Here is a 21413-nt window from a genome sequence, read left to right on the forward strand (position 1 = left end):
TGTTTCAATGCATTTGGTCCATCATTGTACAAGCTTCCTGATAGCCTTATAAAAGAAGGTTTTCGGTTGTGCTGCAAGCCAGGAATGTACCACTTCTTTCACTGCTTCATCCTAGGCAAATCAATGGCCTCTTAATGCCTGTTTGAGTGTACCAAACAAGTGATAGTCAAACGTGGCAAGATCAGGACTATATGGAGGACGATCCAGTACTTCAAATTTGAATTTCTGGAGCATTTCAGCAGTGTGGGTAGCAGTATGTGAATGGGCATTGTCGTGCAACAACACAATACCTTTTGACAGCAATCCTCAGAGTTTGCTTCAAATTGCAGGCTTTAGCCTGGCAGTAAGCATCTCATTGTAATGTACACTGTTTATTGTTGTCCCCCTTTCCCCATAATGTTACAGTGCTGGACCTTGTGCATCTCAAAAAACTGTAAGCGTCAGTTTTCCTGTGGACAGTTGGGTCTTGAACTTTTTCTTGCATGGTGAATTTGGATGTTTCCATTCCATACTCTGCTGTTTACTCTCCAGCTCGTAATGATGGGTCCATGTTTCATCACCAGTAATGATTCTGCCTGGGAAGTTGTCCCATTCGTTACCATAGTGATCCAAATGTTTTTCGCAGATATCCAAGCGCATTTGTTTATGCATGTGTGAGTTGTTTTGCGATCCATTTTGCACAAACTTTATGAAACCCAAGCCTGTTGTGGATGATTTCATAGGCAGAACTGTGACTAATTTGCAGGCGATGTGCCACTTTGTCAATAGTTAATCATCTGTCTCAGACAATCATTTCACGTGAATGCTCAATAGGTTCTTCCTTTGTGGCAGTAAATGGTCATCCGGCTCCTTCATATTGCATAACTCTTGTGCGACCATTTCGGAATTTTTCAATCCATTCATAGACACTCCATTGTGGCAAAACACTGTTACCGTACTACACCGAAAGTCTTCAATGAATTTCCGCCCCTGATACACCTCCTGACTGCAAAAAACAGATCACTGAATGTTGCTCTTCTACGGTACAAATAGACAGTGGAGCAGCCAATATTAACAGCACAGCAGCTTGAAAATTGCAAAGATAAAACAACAAATAAATAAAGCACGTGTCATAAACGTAAAACGACACTACTAACAAAATAAACAAAAATATAACTACATTGCGGATAATAACTGACTTACACTCATATCTTCAGACACGGCAGCAAAAATGGAGATACACCATTACCATGTTGGCCAGAAATTAACAATTTTAAGACCAAGAATTTGTAACTCATGATAATAAAGTGACAAGACAATACTTTCCTTCCAATAAGACATGCACTTACCCGATAGACTTCTCCAAAAAGCACTGCAAAGAATGGCAGAGCACTTCCTACAGCAAGTGTTGCAAGGCATCCCACAGTGATATACAGCCATTCCGGTTGGTTGAGGGACATAATGCGTCCAAGATCAGCTTCTGGAATTTTTTCCTGTAAACAGAGCATGTGGTACTTTGTCATACTCCCAAACATTTCTGTCATTATTCAGTATTGATTGCACAGAACACTGTCTGCGTGGACACCTATCGCTTATATCTCTCCTTGCATTCTCATTGCCCATAAACAACCAGTGATTGTTGCTCTGTATCTTATTTAAAATATAACAATGATGATAAGCTTAACCAGCATGGTCATGTGACGTTCAAATTACTTTCAATGTGTGTATCAATACCACCTTTTCTATCGGCTATTACGTCATTTTTAAATGATATGCAGGCACAGGAATCTCTTTGGGTATGTAACAGTAGGACAAAAGAAGCAAAAGACTGAAATTTTATCTCATACTATGAAGCATACTATTATAGCATTTATTTATTTTTGTTGAAGTGGTAGAGCAATGATCATTTAGGTGCAAGATTTGCATTTGACACTGGATGTAATGTATGGTTTTAATTTTCCATGAAGATTCTGATAAGTATTGATTGATTGATTTTTGTTTCATCACATTTCATTACATTTTGTACAAAGTGTGTACTTGTAATAGAGGACAGGTCAATTTACACCCATTTCCTTGCAATATTTAACATATTTATTACAATTTAATACATCAAAGTAGCAATACTTACAATAATGTTGCATACATTTTTCACCCATCTTTTAGGTCCTTAAAATTGTTTACTTACTACATTATTTTTTCCAACGGCATGCAGCTTTACTCTATGGTTAAATGATGATGGTGTCCTCTTTGGTAAAATATTCCGGAGGTAACATAGTCCCCCATTTGAATCTCCAGGCGGGGACTACTCAAGAGGACGTCGTTATCAGGAGAAAGGAAACTGGCATTCTACGGATCGGAGTGTGGAATATCAGGTCCCTTAATCGGGCAGGTAGGTTAGATAATTTACACTACTGGCCACTAAAATTGGTATACCAAGAAGAAATGCAGATGATACACGGGTATTCATTGGACAAATATATTATACTAGAACTGATATGTGATTACATTTTCATGCAATTTGGGTGCACAGATTCTGAGAAATAAGTACCCAGAACCACCACCTCTGGCCATAATAACGGCCTTGATACACCTGGCCATTGAGTCAAATAGAGCTTGGGTGGCATGTACAGGTGCAGCTGCCTATGCAGCTTTAACATCATACCACAGTTCATCAAGAGTAGTGACTGGCGTATTGTGACAAGCCAGTTGCTAGGCCACCATTGACCAGACATTTTCAATTGGTGAGAGATCTGGAGAATGTGCTGGTCGGGGCAGCAGTCGAACATTTTCTGTATCCAGAAAGGCCCGTACAGGACCTGCAACATGTGGTCGTGCATTATCCTGCTGAAATGTAGGGTTTCGCAGGGATCGAATGAAGGGTAGAGCCATGGGTCGTAACACATCTGAAATGTAACGTCCACTGTTCAAAGTGCCGTCAATGCGAACAAGAGGTGACCGAGACGTGTAACCAATGGCACCCCATACCATCATGCCGGGTGATACGCCAGTATGGCGATGACGAACATATGCTTCCAATGTGCGTTCACCGCAATGTCGCCAAACACGGATGCGACCATCATGATGCTGTGCACAGAACCTGGATTCATCCGAAAAAATGACATTTTGAAATTCGTGCACCCAGGACCGTTGTTGAGTACACCATCGCAGGCGCTCCTGTTTGTGATGCAGTGACAACGGTAACCGCAGCCATGGTCTCCGAGCTGATAGTCCATGCTGCTGCAAACATCGTTGAACTGTTCGTGCAGATGGTTGTTGTCTTGATAACATTCCCATCTGTTGACTCAGGGATTGAGACGTGGCTGCACGAACTGTTACAGCCATGTGGATAAGATGCCTGTCATCTTGACTGCTAGTGATACGAGACCATTGGGATCCAGCACGGCATTCTGTATTACCCTCCTGAACCCACTGATTTCATATTCTGCTAACAGTCATTGGATCTCGACCAACACAAGCAGCAATGTCGCGATACGACAAACCGCAATCACGATAGGCTACAATCCGACCTTTATCAAAGTCGGAAATGTGATGGTACGCATTTCTCCTCCTTACACGAGGCATCACACCAACGTTTCATCAGGCAACGCTGGTCAACTACTGCTTGTGTATAAGAAATCGGTTGGAAACTTTCCTCATGTCAGCACGTTGTAGGAGTCACCACCAGCACCAACCTTCTGTGAATGCTCTGAAAAGCTAATCATTTGCATATCGCACTTCTGTAGCATGTCATCTTCGTGGTGTAGCAATTTTAATGGCCAGTAGTGTAAAAAGGGAAATGGATAGGTTAAAGTTAGATATAGTCGGAATTAGCGAAGTTCGGTGGCAGGAGGAACAAGACTTTTGGTCAGGTGAATATAGAGTTATAAATACAAAATCAAATAGGGGTAATGCAGGAGTAGGTTTATAATGAATAAAGAAATAGGAGTGTGGGTAAGCTACTATAAACAGCATAGTGAACGCATTATTATGGCCAAGATAGACACGAAGCCCACACCTACTACAGTAGTACAAGTTTATATGCCAACTAGCTCTGCAGATGACAAAGATATTGAAGAAATGTATGATGAGATAAAAGAAATTATTCTGATAGTGAAGGGAGATGAAAATTAAATAGTCATGGGTGACTGGAATTAGATAGTAGGAAAAGGAAGGGAAGGTAACATAGTAGGTGAATATGGATTGGGGGTAAGAAATAAAAGAGGAAGCTGCCTGGTAGAATTCTATACAGAGCATAACTTAATCATAGCTAACACTTGGTTCAAGAATCATAAAAGAAGGCTGTATACAAGGAAGAAGCCTGGAGATACTGACAGGTACCAGATAGATTATATAATGGTAAGACAGAGATTTAGGAACCAGGTTTTAAATTTTAAGACATTTCCAGAACAATTGACAAAAATGGGGGCAAGAAATACAGTAGAAGATCAATGGGTTGCTTTGAGGGGTGAAGTAGCGAAGGCAGCAGAGGATCAAGTAAGTAAAAAGAAGAGAGCTAGTAGAAATCCTTGGGTAACAGAAGAAATATTGAATTTAATTGATGAAAGGAGAAAATGTAAAAATGCAGTAAATGAAGCAGGCAAAAAGGGATAAAAATGTCTCAAAAATGAGACCAACAGGAAGTACAAAATGGCTAAGCATGGCTAGAGGACAAATTTAAGGATGTAGAAGCATATCTCACTAGGGGTAAGATAGATACTGCCTACAGGAAAATTAAAGAGACCTTTGGAGAAAAGAGAACCACTGGTATGAATATCAAGAGCTCAGATGGAAACCCAGTTCTAAGCAAAGAGGGGAAAGCAGAAAGGTGGAACGAGTATATAGAGGGTCTATACAAGAGGGATGTACTTGAGGGCAATGTTATGGAAATGGAAGAGGATGTAAATGAAGATGAAATGGGAGATATGATACTGCATGAAGAGTTTGACAGAGCACTGAAAGACCTAAGTCGAAACAAGGCCCCGGGAGTAGACAACATTCCATTAGAACTACTGACAGCCTTGGGAGAGCCAGTCCTGACAAAACTCTAGCATCTGGTGAGCAAGATGTACGAGACAGGCGAAATACCCTCAGACTTCAAGAAGAATATAATAATTCCAATCCCAAAGAAATCAGGTGTTGACAGATGTGAAAATTACCAAACTATCAGTTTAATAAGCCACAGCTGCAAAATACTAACGCAAATTCATTAAAGACAAATGGAAAACTGGTAGAAGCCGACCTCGAGGAAGATCAGTTTGGATTCCGTAGAAATATTGGAACACATGAGGCAATACTGACCCTACCACTTATCTTAGAAGATAGATTAAGAAAAGGCAAACCTACGTTTCTAGCATTGGGTAGACTTAGAGAAAGCTTTTGACAATGTTGACTGGAATACTCTCTTTCAAATTCTAAAGGTGGCAGGGATAAAATACAGGGAGCGAAAGGCTATTAACAATTTGTACAGAAACTAGATGCCAGTTATAAGAGTCGAGGGACATGAAAGGGAAGCAGTGGTTGGGAAGGGAGTGAGACAGGGATGTAGCCTATCCCCGATGTTATTCAATCTGTATATTGAGCAAGCAGTAAAGGAAACAAAAGAAAAATTTGGAGTAAGTATTAAAATCCATGGAGCGGAAATAAAAACTTTGAGGTTCGCCGATGACGTCGTAATTCTGTCAGAGACAGCAAACGACTTGGAAGAGCAGTTGAGCGGAATGGGCAGTGTCTTGAAAGAAGGATATAAGATGAACATCAACAAAAGCAAAACAAAGATAATGGAATGTAGTGGAGTTAACTCGGGTGATGCTGAGGGAATTAGATTCGGGAATGAGACACTTAAAATAGTAAAGGAGTTTTGCTATTTGGGGAGCAAAATAACTGATGATGGTCGAAGTAAACAGGATATAAAATGTAGACTGGCAATGGCAAGGAAAGCTTTTCTGAAGAAGAGAAATTTGTTAACATCGAGTATAGATTTAAGTGTCAGAAAGTAATTTCTGAGAGTATTTGTATGGAGTGTAGCTGTGTATGGAAGTGAAACATGGACAATAAATAGTTCAGACAAGAAGAGAATAGAAGCTTTTGATATGTGGTGCTACAGAAGAATGCTGAAGATTAGATGGTAGATCACATAACTAATGAGGAGGTATTGAATAAAATTGAGGAGAAGATGAGTTTGTGGCACAACTTGACTAGATGAAGGGATCGGTTGGTAGGACATGTTCTGAGGCATCAAGGGATCACCAACTTAGTATTTGAGGGCAGTGTGGAGGGTAAAAATCGTAGAGGGAGACCAAGAGACTAAGCAAATTCAGAATGATGTAGGCTGCAATATGTACTGGGAGATGAAGCAGCTTGCACAGGATAGAGTAGCATGGAGAACTGCATCAAACCAGTCTCATGACTGAAGACCACAGCAACAACAACAACAACAACAACTACTACATTATATTGATATTTACATTATTCTCTCATTATTCATGTTCTCAAGTTATTTACATATCATAATATGTTCAGTTAGTTAAAGTACCTTTATAACAGTAATAGCAGCATTTTCATTCATTGATACATATACTCTTCTGCGCTATAAAATTCTTTTTCCATTAAATTAAAATTAATTTATTTTTATAAGCCACTGCACTGTGTTATTTATTGACATAAATGCAATTCTTTCCAGTGTTCCCAGATTTTTTTCTACACTCAGTAGTGTCATGTCATCTGCATATAGTATTTTTTTTATCTTTCTCAATATTGTTTTCAAATAGGTTGAACAGAAGTGGGCCAAGTACAGGTCCTTGAGGCACTCCATACTTAATATTTCTGATTTCAGATCTGCATTCAGTTACTGTTCCCACATACTGCTTTCTGTTGCTCATGTATGGTTTTATCCACTTGACTGCATGTCCACAAACACCATAGCTTTTAAGTTTTCCAATAAGTGTAGTGTGGGTGATTGTGTCAAACACTTTACACAAATCCAGAAACATAGCAGACACGGAGTTTCTTTTGTATAATGCATCTATAACGGATTCTGTGTTGCCTGAGATGGCAGTTTCTGTAGATTTCCCTTTTGGGAAACCAGGTTGTGCTGAAATCAGAATATTGTGTTTCTTCAGGAATGTGGTCAACCTACTATGCATGAGCATCTCTAGTATTTTTGAGAAACCAAAGATTAAAGACACTGGTCTGTAGTTATTTGGATCATTTTTGTCTCCTTTCTTAAATATTGGTACTCTTTTGCTCTCTTAATTTTTCTGGGGATACTACTTCCCTAAATGAGCAGTTTGCAGTATCCAAAAAAGGTTTGATTATTTCTTCATTCACACATTTTATTAAATAATTTGATACCTCATCATCTCTTGCATACTTTTGGGGTTTTAATTTCTGGATTATTTTTATAAGTTCTGTTTTTTTTTATTTTTATAAGTTCTGTTTTTTTGTCATTGATTCCAGGAACACTGAGGGGAATGGTTGGCCAATAGTTGTAGCATGCTTCGGCTACTGATGATTTGTTTCCCCTTTTAAATTTTGTACAATATCTATCAAGTAGTTGTTTAGGATATTAGCAACTTTTGTTCCATCTGTAACTATGTTGTCATCAATTCTCATTGGCTTAATAAAATTGATGTTTTTCACACTATTTTGGCTATATCTTCCACTCTTGATTACATCCCATGTTACTTTGCTTTTTCGATTGGAATTTGCTAAAGCTCTGTTTATTGAAATGGCTTTTGCTTCTCTTATTAATTGCCTGTACTACTTCCAATACTGTTTATATGTCTCAAAATTCTCGGCTTCTCCGAGTTCCTTCAGTCTAGTCCTGAGTTCAATTATTTCTTTCGTAATCCATTTCTTACTGTGACCCTGCTTTTTCTTTTTCTGATAGGCTACTTGGTGGAAGACTACATGAAAGTGATGCAGTAGTGTGTTAAGAAATGCATCATACTTCTCATTTGTACCTTTTTCTTGCATTGTTTCAGCCCATTCTTCTTTTCTCAGTGTTGTTTTGAAAATGTTCATGTTTTGTACATTGATAATCCTGACTTCCTTCTTATCTTGCATTTCTTCTGTTTGAGCTCCTATTTATGTGAATGTGAATTATTACCCCATACTGGTCAGAGATTGATGTTTGTAGAACTTTTGCTTCACATTTACTATTTTCAATATTTGTGATTATGTTGTCAAGGATGGTCTGACGATGATCTGACTATGGTCTGACTCTTGTAGGTACATCTATTATTGTTTTCATGTTACAATGTAATAATGCCTCTTTCAATTTTTGTTTTGGTTTTTATTCTTTACCCATATCTGTCTTATAGTCTCCACATATTACAACGTCTTTCATTTTAATCTTCAGTAATAATTTTTCTAGGTTTTTCAGAAATATTGTAATTTTAGTACTTGGGGATAATTTTGAGCTCTTCACTCATTATGCCACTAATTTCAAAATCTTTTTCAATGCAAGCTGGAAGGTTTACATATTTACAGTATTCAGTATCTTGTAGACTTCCAATTGTCTTCTTGTATATAGCAACGCCTCCACCTTTATGTTTTGATCTACAGAAATCAAATCATAGTCTCTTATTATTAGGCTACTAAGTTCTGCTTCCTAAGTTCTGCTTCATTTAGCCCATGATCACTGATACATAATATATATGTGGTTGCGTTTCATTCAACACCACTTCCACTTCAAGTTTTTTGCTACCTAAGTACTAAATATTTTGGTACAAGATTTCAATTTTTTTTTTCTCTTTAGGAGTCCTGAGTTGCTGAATATCTGTTGCAGTTGGAGTTTTATACATGATTATGCTGTATTCATTATTATTTATCTTGCCCTCCTCTTTCGTTGGCTGCAGAATAAAAAATCTTTTGCTAAATAGTGCGGAGCTGCTCGTACTCTCTGTTTAGTCCACATTGGTTTCCTTTCTATTTGTTCAACTTTTGAAGTTGTTGGTTGTATGCTTTGATGTATTTCACAATCTTTTTGTGGTGCTGTGTGTGATGTTTCCTTTATTACGTTTAATCCACTATCAGTTGTTTCTTTTGACACATTGTGATCTTCCTGTTTTTTACAGTGTGTTTGTTCCAATATTGCTGTTAATGCTGCATCTGTTTCTATTTGTGTTGATTCAGTGTGGTCTGTTTCATTGTTGGAATGTGATAGTCCAGTTTTTCCATCTTACTGGTTTTTTGATTCTATAGAAGATTTTTCTACTTCTGGCATGATTGTTACTGCTATGCTTTTTCCCATGACTATGGTCTGCTTTTTGGTTGTTATTGCATACTTTAGTCCCCTATATAGTTTCTTTCTTCCTCTTTTGTTTATATGCAATCCTTGCCATGTGAAATCTTGTCTTCTTATGAATCTGTTTACAACAAGGACTGTGGCATGACTGTATTGTTCACCTGCTATTACAATGCACTTATTCAGCTGATATATGATATAATTTTCTGTACCCTGTCTTGATGGTATGGAACTGTACACAGTATCACCCTTGTGTGTAACTTATTCCTGACTACCTCTTCTACAGCATAATCGGAACAAAATGGATTGATATGGGGAGTGAAAATAGGAAATGACACGAGGATAAATTAAATTAATTGAGAGCAGTTAAATAAGCACATACATAATTAAAAACAAAGTTCTGAAACTTCCTAAAAGATTATAACTATATGCCAGATCAGGACATGGTAAAAATTCATGATTTAACCCACAAATCTGGGTTTAAGTTAAACTTGGCTGGGTACGCTACAGAAAACTTCCAATCATCAACCTGCATAGATACTATTCTTACAAATTATCAGTTTGGCGATACAAGGAAGTTTTGCCTAGATCTAGGGATGTTTGATCACACCACATTGTTTATAGACCTCGCAAAAAGAAACTAAAATCTGAATCTTATATGTGAAGGAATTTTAGTAAAGAAAATTTATTTGTATTGGTAGCAAAGAAAGTGGCAAACAGTATTTTCATAAATAAAAAAAAGGCAGTCTGAAATCAGAGTTGGGAAATTTCACAAATTAAGATTAATAATGATAAATATTAATTTCAGGCACATAGATGACAAAAAAGTAATTGTTTTAAGAAATTCAATAGAATCACTCAGAAAGATGAGGAAGACACTACATTATCAGTAAAAAATAAAACTGTGCAGGATGGGATGGAATACCCTCCATAGCTATCAAAGCAGTATGCCATATTATTTCACATCCATTGATTATTATACATCAGTCCTTCGAACGAGGGTGTTTTCCAAATGTCCTAAAATAAGCTGAGATAAAGCCACTATTCAAAAAGGGATCACCAGAAAATATGGGAAACTACTATCCTATATTTCTCCTTCCTGTCTCTTCTTAAATATGTGAATAATTTGTGGCAAAACAACTTGAAAATATTCTTACAGAAAATAACATAATTCCTAAGAATCAATTTGGTTTTAAAACGGAAAAAGCAAAATAATCACAATCATAGAAAACAAACACCTCATTGGCCTAGGGTAAAAACATTTTCAGGAATATTCTGTAATCAAACAAAAGCCTTTGATTCAGTGAATCACTCATTACTACTTTACAAACTTAGGACCTATGGGGTCAAGGGTACTGCATTACATTGGTTCAGTTTTCATCTGACAGAAAGGAAACAAAGACTTATCTGAACACTAGTTTCAGTTAACTACTACTCCAAATGGTAAACAATTTCCAATAGAAAAGGACACTACTAAAAACATTCCAGATAGTGTACAAAATGTTCTAGGAAAACTTGAATCTTCGTTCCACAAAAATGAACTAAAACTGAATGTTGCGAAGATCCAGATAAAGGAGTTTGTCTCTAAAACAATAGCAACGTGCCCTGTAAAAATATCTCACAATATTCAGTTGATTACAGAAGAAAGCCATGTGAAATTCTTGGACCTAAACGTAGATGAAAGTCTATACTGGAAGACACATACAGACTTCTTGACAAATAAATAAAAATACCGCAGCCTCTCTAACGTTTATTTATCTTGTGCCCCTCATATGGACACAAGAAAGACCATCTATCATAGTTGTTTTGAATCAATTATTCAGTAGGGGATAATTTTCTGGTGAAATCACACAAACAGCATAAGGCTACTAATTTTTCAGAAGAATATTACTAGAAATGTGTGCTAACCATAAAAATGATCATGTCACTCATTATTTGAGCAATTAAATATGCTAACCACTTTTTCATTGTACATTTTTGAAATTTTGATTTTTGTAAACAATAAACAATATACAATTGAAAATAACTGCTTTATCCATAGCTACAGTATTTATCAAAGGGGAACTTCAAGCTTCCCTCACATCACTTAAAGCTTTATGCTGAGACACCACTATACATGAGGTTAAAATACATAACAAATTACAAGGTAGGAACATATTATACAATTGAAGACTTCATGGAAGACAGTTTACAGTCTGAACAATAGGAAGATGTAGACTTTTAATCTGTAAACTGAAATACTGTAGTGTTATATGCACTTTTATTGGATGCGCTTGCATAAAAGTTAACCTATAAGGCAAACTTTCTAAAAACAATGTAAAAAGATTTTGTGTAAATCATTATATTTATTTCAAACATGACGAATCTTCTGTACAGCAGATCTAATGATCTGCACACTGTATGCAATGAGACTAGTAAATCATGTTTCATAAGACTTAAGCTCAGAACATTGTCTTTTGCAGACAGTAACCATAGAAGATAGATTAAGGAGAGGCAAACCTATGTTTCTAGCATTTGTAGACAAATGGTGACAATGCTGACTGGAATACTCTCTTTCAAATTCTGAAGGTGGCTGGGGTAAAATACAGGGAGCGAAATGCTATTTGCAATTTGTACAGAAACCAGATGGCAGTTATAAGAGTCGAGAGGCATGAAAGGGAAGCAGTGGTTGAGAAGGGAGTAAGACAGGGTTGTAGCCTATCCCCAATGTTATTCAATCTGTATATTGAGCAAGCAGTAAAGGAAATAAAAGAAAAATTTGGAGTAGGAATTAAAATTCATGGAGAAGAATTACAAACTTCGAGGTATGCCAATGACAACGTAATTCTGTCAGAGACAACAAAGGATCTGGAAGAGCAGTTGAACAGAATGGACAGTGTCTTGAAAGGAGGATATAAGACGAACATCAATAAAAGCAAAATAAGGATAATGGAATGTAGTCGAATTAAATCAGGTAATGCTGAGGGAATTAGATTAGGAAATGAGACACTTAAAGTAGTAGATGGATTTTGCTATTTGGGATGCAAAATAACTGATGATGGTCAAAGTAGAGAGGATATAAAATGTAGACTGGCTATGGGAAGGAAAGCGTTTCTGAAGAAGAGAAATTTGTTAACAATGAGTATAGATTTAAGTGTCAGGAAGTCTTTTCTGAAAGTATCTGTATGGAGTGTAGTCATGTATGGAGCTGAAACGTGGATGATACATAGATTAGACACAAAGAGGATGGAAGCTTTTGAAATGTGGAACTACAGAAGAATGCTGAAGATTAGATGGGTAGATCATGTAACTAATGAGGAGGTACTGAATAGAAATGGGGAGAAGAGGAATTTGTTGCACAACCTGACTAGAAGAAGGGACCAATTGGTAGGAGACGTTCTGAGGCATCAAGGGATCACCAATTTAGTATTGGAGGGATACGTGGAGGGTAAAAGTCATAGAGGGAGAGCAAGAAATGAATACACTATGCAGATTCACAAGGATGTAGGTTGCAGTGGTTACTTGGAGATGAAGAAAGCTCACACATGGTAGAGCAGCATGGAGAACTCTATCAAATCAGTCTCTGGAGTGAAGACGACAACGACAACGACAACAACAACAACAACAACCATATATAAAATGACAGTCACGCAAAATACATTAATTGGTACAAAGCTTCTATCTCCCATTATATCTCATAGTTGCAGACTCCACAAGGTCACAACAGTATGCATGAATAGCTCAGCTGGTATCAACATTGTCCACTATAGGTCCAGTTTAAATCCTGATCTGCCATACAGTTTTAGTATATCAATAAGTTTCAGATCAACATACACTCCACAAGAGAGTGAATAGTCATTCTGAAAGTAAAGCTCTGATAGTGCAGTGGCTACAGAATATCTTGATGTACAGAATATCTTTATGTGTGGAGTTTAGACACCTTCATAACCAAGCATTTGATGAATGGTAGTTTCATTTTTATGTGAAACTCTAGTCTCAATCCGAACTTCACTCTCAATTACATTTCATATTGTTAATTCCGTCTTCTATCACAAACAATTTCATGGCACTCATTTAATTTTAAACAGTTCTTGTTCTATTATGTAAGGTGCTTGCTTCTTGTCGTGTTATGTGCCACCAAAATATTTTTACACTTCCTTGGGAATTATCATGAGATGTAACATCCAGCTCTGCCTCTTTTCTAGATGTTGTCATTTTAGCTAAAACAGGAAGAAATATTACAGTTTAAAGTCCCACTGATGATGTCATTAAGGACAGAGCCCAAGCTTTTTTAAAGGGAACCACATCACCACTTGCCTTCAGAAATTTGAGAAAACAATGGAGTATCTGAAGCTGGATAGCCAAATGGGCTTTCACACTGTTCTCCCAAAAGCACTTACTTGGTTTTTTAGCTTGAATTAAATTCTGTTCCTCTTCCTTGGTCCAAGTAATTGTCCCTAGCAAAGTAAATTCCACAAATTCTCAAGTTTATATTACACAGATTTTGACTTTTCCATTACATAACCAAATGGCAGTGGTCTGCATTAAGTTACATAAATAAAAAACAGCAGCTGAGTAGTATAAGAGGCTCACTGGTTTTTTCTGTGTAACTGCTTCTCTCTTTAGTATGAGGAGATCATCACAATTTGTTACTATTATACATTACAAAAGTAGCCTGCTGTGGTAGATGTTGCCCTTTAATGTACAGGGTGACCAGAAAAACGGGAACATTTACACACTCCAATAAAACTAGAAATGATGAAGGAAAGAAATTGCATTCACAGTGATTGAAACCTTACAACTTTGCCATTTACAAAACACTGATGGCATTTTTCATTTTTTAGAAATGATGTCCTTTAGGTGACGTCCTCCTGTGTGAATAAATTTGTAAAATCTGATGTCGATATTCCTCATTGACGGCTGCAACATCTCAGTTGTGACACTGTGAAATGCATCCCGAATTCCCTGTTTTAACTCGTCCATGTTCTTGGTCAAGTTGTGTAGACGTAGCCCCACAAGAAAAAATCACAAACGGATAAATTTGACAATCTAAGGGGGTTAGGGAATGTTACCAAATCTTGAGATCACACAGTTGCCAAACAATTCTTGCAAATATACCATTGACTGCCAAATAGTGTGTGATGTCGCTCAGTCCAGTTGAAACCAGGCTCCTTGAACGTTTGGAAAGTTGTTTAATGCAGTTGCAATGAAAGTTCAGAACATCTTCACATAACGATTGGCATTGACAGTTATTGTGTTTCCCTGTCATTTGTGAAAAAATACAGTTGGATAATCCCACGTGACAAATTACCACACCATACTGTCACTTTACTAGCGTGTAAAAGACATTCACGAATGTCATTAGGATTTGTGTTTGCCCAGTAATGGTAGTTCTGCTTATTTATATAACCTGAGATGAAAATGTGCCTCACCTGATATTCACAACTTGTATAGATGTTCGTCATCATTGTTTATTTGTGTTATCATTTGCTGACAGAATCCTAATTGTAGCCAGTAATTGTTGTCCTTTAGTTGTTGCACCACCTGTATGTAGTTTGTACAGATGAAATTTTAAATCAAGATGAAGAATTCTGTGAACACTCTCCCAGAACCTTCCAACCACTGCTGCTTGCTTACGAATTGAACGCCATGGGCTCCATAAGACAGACTCGCATACAACATCAATGTTCGCTGGAGAATGCACACTTCTTGGTCCTGCTGTTGGATTCTTCTTGAGGGCAGATCCAGTCTCTTCAAAGTTATTAATCCAACATTTTATAGTATGTTTCGACAGAATGGCATCATGATGTCCTAAATTATAAACACGTTTAAACTCCCTCTGCACCACTACCAAACTATCATTGTTTTTTTATAAAACATTATTATGGCTAACGCATGCTGTTGTCCAATCCATGATTATTGAAATGGCAGAATGTTTACTCACTAAATTTCATGAACCCACAGTGCTGCCACCTGCCCATGGCTGCCACTACTCATTTCACGTATTCCCATTATTCTGTCTCACCCTGTACAACTTTACTTTTTCCACAGCACTGACAGCTCTCCTTCATTATGAAATTCACTGAACACAATGTGTGAATGAATGACTGAATTTTCTTTTTCCATTACCCTACTCCATGAGTAAACTCTTCTTCTGTTTCTCTTACGCTAAGCGTTTAAAAACTTACCCTTACATTTATCCATTTCCTGACCACAGCTGTTTTTCACTGATGCCTCATATAATTGTTCTCTATTCATTGCCATTCATGCTCATCTTTCTAAATCTTGGTCCATCATTCCCAGATCACCAACAATATTTTCATGCAAGTATCAAACAATGGAAAATCCAGGATGGAATGTAACAATACAAGACAAGGAAAGTTGCTACTCACCATATAGTGGAGATGCTGGGTTGCAATAGGCACAATAAAAAGATTCACACAGTCATAGCTTTCAGCTATTACGGCCTTTGTCAGCAGTACACACACACACACACACACACACACACACACACACACACACACACTCACTCTCATGCAAGTACAAATTGCACACACGTCTGCAGTCTCAGAGAGCTGAAACTACACTGTGTTTCAGCTCTCCGGGACTGCAGGCATGTGTGCAAGTTACAGTTGCATGAGTCTGTGTGTGCGTGTGTGTATGTGTGTCTACTGCTGACAAAGGCCTTAATAGCCGAAAGCTATGATTGTGTGAATCTTTTTATTGTGCGTATCGCGACTCAGCATCTCTGCTATATGGTGAGTAGCAACTTTCCTTTACTCATTTTCTTACAAGTACTTTAAGATGTATCACATCTCCCCAAATAACTAAACAATGGAAAATCCAGGATGAAATAATGACAATATTACAGAAAGGATAGCTGCTACCCACTGTGACTCTGCGTCTCAACTATATGGTGAGTAGCAGCTATCTTTCTCATAATACTATCCAAACAACTCTTACTCAACACAATATCCTACTCCTAATTAATCTCAAATGTGTTAGCTTTGTATTCTCTCCACTACTGATTTTATTTTAGATTAGTTTTCTTCACCTTCCAAGGAACCCATGATTTTTGTTCATCTTCTCATCTATTGAAATGTAAAAGGCATTTTTTGACCCTCCAACATGTGTAACATTTTATCCTTCCAGTCTTGTGCACACAGTAATGAATTGCATCAGTGATAATTTACTGGATTGTCTGTTCAAAGAAGCACATAAAAACAATAAATGTTTCTGCAGATAGGTTAGTAACAGATTACACAGTAGTGTACTACTATGCATTATGCATATCACCTATGGCAGCACAAATTTAACATCCGCTTGCAATGTGTTACATAGAAATTGAATTGACTCGCTATTGCATTCTGACTTCAGTGTAACTTTAGAGTTGGGATTTCAGCTTAGAGAAATATGGTATGGAAAGTTCTTAAACAATGTAAATTATATAAGAGTAGAGAAATCAACTCATCAAACTGTGGAAGCATTGTCACACATGAAAGAATGAAACTTCACTAGCTTTTGGATTTGAAAAAAAGGTTGATTTGACTGAAAGTTAATGAAGTTTCATTCTTTTACCTGTGCCTGTTGATGAGTCAATGTTTCCACTATTTGGTGAACCTTAGATAATGTAGTAACATTGTAAATCTCAATTTTCTTCATTTAATGGTGAGGAGGGTGTATTTGGGAGGGGTTGTTGAAGGATGTCTCCACAGTATTCTATTTTTTTATCTTTTATCATTATAATATTTATGGAAATTAGTTAAACATTCTTTGTGTCTATATCTATCAGTGAATCAATATGGAAAATAAGGAAGGTCTAGTTGTACAACACCACCAAACCACAGTAGGAGTAAGAAACTGAGCTTGTAGCCAAAGATTTCCAAACATTTGATTGAATGCAGTCCCTGTGTTATCAGACTATACATCCAAGAGTACACAAATACAAGTAAACTGCAGTAGTGTCATCAATATGTTTTCTGACATAACTCAGTGAGGAGAATTAAGTGACATCAAACTGCCTAAACTGTAGGGATCTCCCTCAACTTCAGGTAGTTTGTCAGAGAGAGGTCTGGAGCTACAATGTGGCCAGACTGTGCCATTATGGAGTAAAAACACAAAGGGCATCCATTAATACCTCTGTTAGATCTATAAACTTGATAGCCTTGTCAGCTATAACAGAGGATTTGTACGAGGGGGTTTGAAAAGTCCGTGCAAAAATAAAGACTACTTACGTGTTTGGGGTAATCCTTTTTTATTTTTTAACATAGTCTCCTTTTAGACTTATAAACTTCGTCCAATGCTGTTCTAATCTGTTAATCCATTCAGAATAACAGGAATTGTCCAAGTCTGCAAAATAGCTATTAGTTACTGCAATCACCTCCTCGTTTGAATAAAATCTTTGTCCCGCCAGCCTTTTCTTCAAATTGGGGAACAAATAGTAGTCCAAGGGAACAAAGTCTGCAGAACAGGGGGGTTGTGAAATGAATCGGGATCCTATTTCCATTAATTTTGTGACCACAACTGCTGAGTTGTGTGCTGGTGTACTGTTGTGATTGAAAAGGACATTTTTGCTATCCAATCGCCGGCATTTTTCCTGCAGCTCGGTTTTCAAACGTTCCAATAATGATGAATAACACACACCTGTAATAGTCTTTTCCAGATAGTCAATGAGGATTATCCCTTGTGAATGTCAAAAGACAGTCGCTATAACCTTTCCGGCCGAAGGACTGGTCTTCGCCTTTTTTGGTGCAGATTCTTCCTTGGTAATCGATTGTTGTTTGGTCTCAGGAGTATAGTAATGTATCCATATTTCATCCACAGTGATGAAACGTTGCTTAAAGTCCTGTGTATTCTTCCGGAACAGCTGCAAACCATCCTTGCAACACTTCACATGATTCCGTTTTTGGTCAAGCATGAGCAATCGCGGAACCCATCTTGCGGATAGGTTTCTCATGTTCAAATGTTTATGCAAAATATTACAAACCCATTCATTCAAGATGCCCACAGCACTAGCAATCTCATACACCTTAACTCTTCTGTCATCCAGCATCATATCATGGATTTTATCAATGATTTCTGGAGTCATAACCTCCACAGGGTGCCCAGAACGTTCAGCATCACTTGTGCCCATATGGCCACTCTGAAAATTGTGAAACCACTTATAAACTGTTCTAATCGAAGGTTCAGAGTCACCATAATGTTTATCAAGCTTCTCTTTAGTCTCCTGAGGTGTTTTCCCTTTCATAAAGTAATGTTTAATCACCACACGAAATTCTTCTTTGTCCAGTTTTTGACAATCACTCGACTTCCTTGATTCACACGAATGCCAAACACAAAGAAATAGACCAACATGGCTGAAACTTGGTGTGTGTTCTCTCCAAAGATGCTACTAACTAAATATGACCTTGATATACGCTGGTGGTGCCATCTCTCGCACTTTGCATAGACTTTTCAAACGCCCCTCGTACTGAAGAACAACTACAGAGATCAGAGGAACAAGAGGTGTCAGATCTCTGGTGGTTCTAATGCCATGAAATCATTGATCATAAGAACAAACATGCAATACATTCAGTGAGAAACTATTAATTTCCATGTCATCTTAGTAAGGAAAAAAGGAAGTTGTCACAAGTCAGTTCTGGAATTTTTATTTGTAAATCCAAGATTTATAACTCACACCTTTTTACTTTTGCCAAAAATCTTCCGAAACTGAAATGTAAAGTATTTGCGAATCTTCCAGTCCAGTTGTTGAGGAAAAATTATTCAAATTCAAATACTTTTTGCTTGGTATTCATTATGTGAATCCTGTAGTTTCAATTGGAGAAAAAAATTCAGTCCTTACTACAACAACAATCTGGAACTGGAGGTTTTCTGTTTCAGACATCAGCTTTATAGTAGGGTTGATACCGTTCTCTGTTATATTCTATGATTTACTTACCTTCTTGCATCCTTGGTACTTTAGAAAGTGCTTCTTAACTTCAAAAATAAAAAAAGGTTATATCTAATTATCAACTTTGTTTCTTCTTTTATTGTTATTTTACACATCTACTTATGTAGGATTAAATTGAGGAGCAAATGTCTATGGTCACAGAACGAGTCATTACATGAGTGTAAGATCACAAAGGTAAAAACAGATAAACTAAAATGTACATGAATCCTATGAACAAGAAGCTGTGAGTATGTTGTTGTTGTTGTTGTGTGGTCTTCAGTCCTGAGACTGGCTTGATGCAGCTCTCCATGCTACTCTATCCTGCGCAAGCTTCTTCATCTCCCAGTACTTACTGCAACCTACATCCTTCTGAATCTGCTTAGTGTATTCATCTCTTGGTCTCCCTCTACGATTTTTACCCTCCACGCTGCCCTCCAATGCTAAATTTGTGATTCCTTGATGCCTCAAAACATGTCCTACCAACCGATCCCTTCTTCTAGTCAAGTTGTGCCACAAATTTTTCTTCTCCCCAATCCTATTCAATACCTCCTCATTAGTTATGTGATCTACCCACCTTACCTACAGCATTCTTCTGTAGCACCACATTTCGAAAGCTTCTATTCTCTTCTTGTCCAAACTAGTTATCGTCCATGTTTCACTTCCATACATGGCTACACTCCATACAAATACTTTCAGAAATGACTTCCTGACACTTATATCTATACTTGATGTTAACAAATTTCTCTTCTTCAGAAACGATTTCCTTGCCATTGCCAGTCTACATTTTATATCCTCTCTACTTCGACCATCATCAGTTATTTTACTCCCTAAATAGCAAAACTCCTTTACTATTTTAAGTGCCTCATTTCCTAATCTAATTCCCTCAGCATCACCCGATTTAATTTGACTACATTCCATTACCCTTGTTTTGCTTTTGTTGATGTTCATCTTATATCCTCCTTTCAAGACACTGTCCATTCCGTTCAACAGCTCTTCCAAGTCCTTTGCTGTCTCTGACAGAATTACAATGTCATCGGCGAACCTCAAAGTTTTTACTTCTTCTCCATGAATTTTAATACCTACTCCAAATTTTTCTTTTGTTTCCTTTACTGCTTGCTCAATATACAGATTGAATAACATCGGGGAGAGGCTACAACCCTGTCTCACTCCTTTCCCAACCACTGCTTCCCTTTCATGCCCCACAACTCTTCTAACTGCCATCTGGTTTCTGTACAAATTGTAAATAGCCTTTCGCTTCCTGTATTTTACCCCTGCCACCTTCAGAATTTGAAAGAGAGTATTCCAGTTAACATTGTGAAAAGCTTTCTCTAAGTCTACAAATGCTAGAAACGTAGGTTTGCCTTTTCTTAATCTTTCTTCTAAGATAAGTCGTAAGGTTAGTATTGCCTCACGTGTTCCAACATTTCTACGGAATCCAAACTGATCTTCCCCGAGGTCCATTTCTACCAGTTTTTCCATTTGTCTGTAAAGAATTCGTGTTAGTATTTTGCGGCTGTGACTTATTAAACTGATAGTTCGGTAATTTTCACATCTGTCAACACCTGCTTTCTTTGGGATTGGAATTATCATATTCTTCTTGAAGTCTGAGGGTATTTCGCCTGTCTCATACATCTTGCTCACCAGATGGTAGGGTTTTGTCATGACTGTCTCTCCCAAGGCCATCAGTAGTTCTAATGGAATGTTGTCTACTCCTGGAGCCTTGTTTCGACTCAGGTCTTTCAGTGCTCTGTCAAACTCTTCACGCAGTATCTTATCTCCCATTTCGTCTTCATTTACATCCTCTTCCATTTCCATAATATTGTCCTCAAGTACATTGCCTTTGTATAAACCCTCTATATACTCCTACCACCTTTTTGCCTTCCCTTCTTTGCTTAGAACTGGGTTGCCATCTGAGCTCTTGATATTCATACAAGTGGTTCTCTTCTCTCCAAAGGTCTCATTAATTTTCCTGTAGGCAGTATCTATCTTACCCCTAGTGAGATAAGCCTCTACATCCTTATATTTGTCCTCTAGCCATCCCTGCTTAGCCATTTTGCACTTCCTGTCGATCTCATTTTTGAGACGTTTGTATTCCTTTTTGCCTGCTTCATTTACTGCATTTTTATATTTTCTCCTTTCATCAATTAAATTCAATATTTCTTCTGTTACCCAAGGATTTCTATTAGCCCTCGTCTTTTTACCTACTTGATCATATGCTGCCTTCACTACTTCATCCCTCAGAGCTACCCATTCTTCTTCTACTGTATTTCTTTCCCCCAT

At 37.5% G+C, this 21413-nt stretch overlaps 1 protein-coding gene across 3 annotated transcripts in view; it reads right to left on the reverse strand.

The window, feature by feature from the left end:
* LOC124621951 (multidrug resistance protein homolog 49-like) overlaps nt 1-21413 on the reverse strand; it is an 891132-nt gene that overhangs the window by 115602 nt on the left and 754117 nt on the right. For all 3 annotated transcript variants that reach the window (XM_047147468.1, XM_047147470.1, XM_047147469.1), the window contains one exon: nt 1329-1472. In XM_047147468.1, the coding sequence (XP_047003424.1) occupies nt 1329-1472 (144 nt within the window). The remainder of the gene's footprint in view (nt 1-1328; nt 1473-21413) is intronic.

Source organism: Schistocerca americana, chromosome 7 (assembly GCF_021461395.2).
Source record: "Schistocerca americana isolate TAMUIC-IGC-003095 chromosome 7, iqSchAmer2.1, whole genome shotgun sequence".
NCBI classification, from domain to species: Eukaryota; Metazoa; Arthropoda; class Insecta; order Orthoptera; family Acrididae; genus Schistocerca; species Schistocerca americana.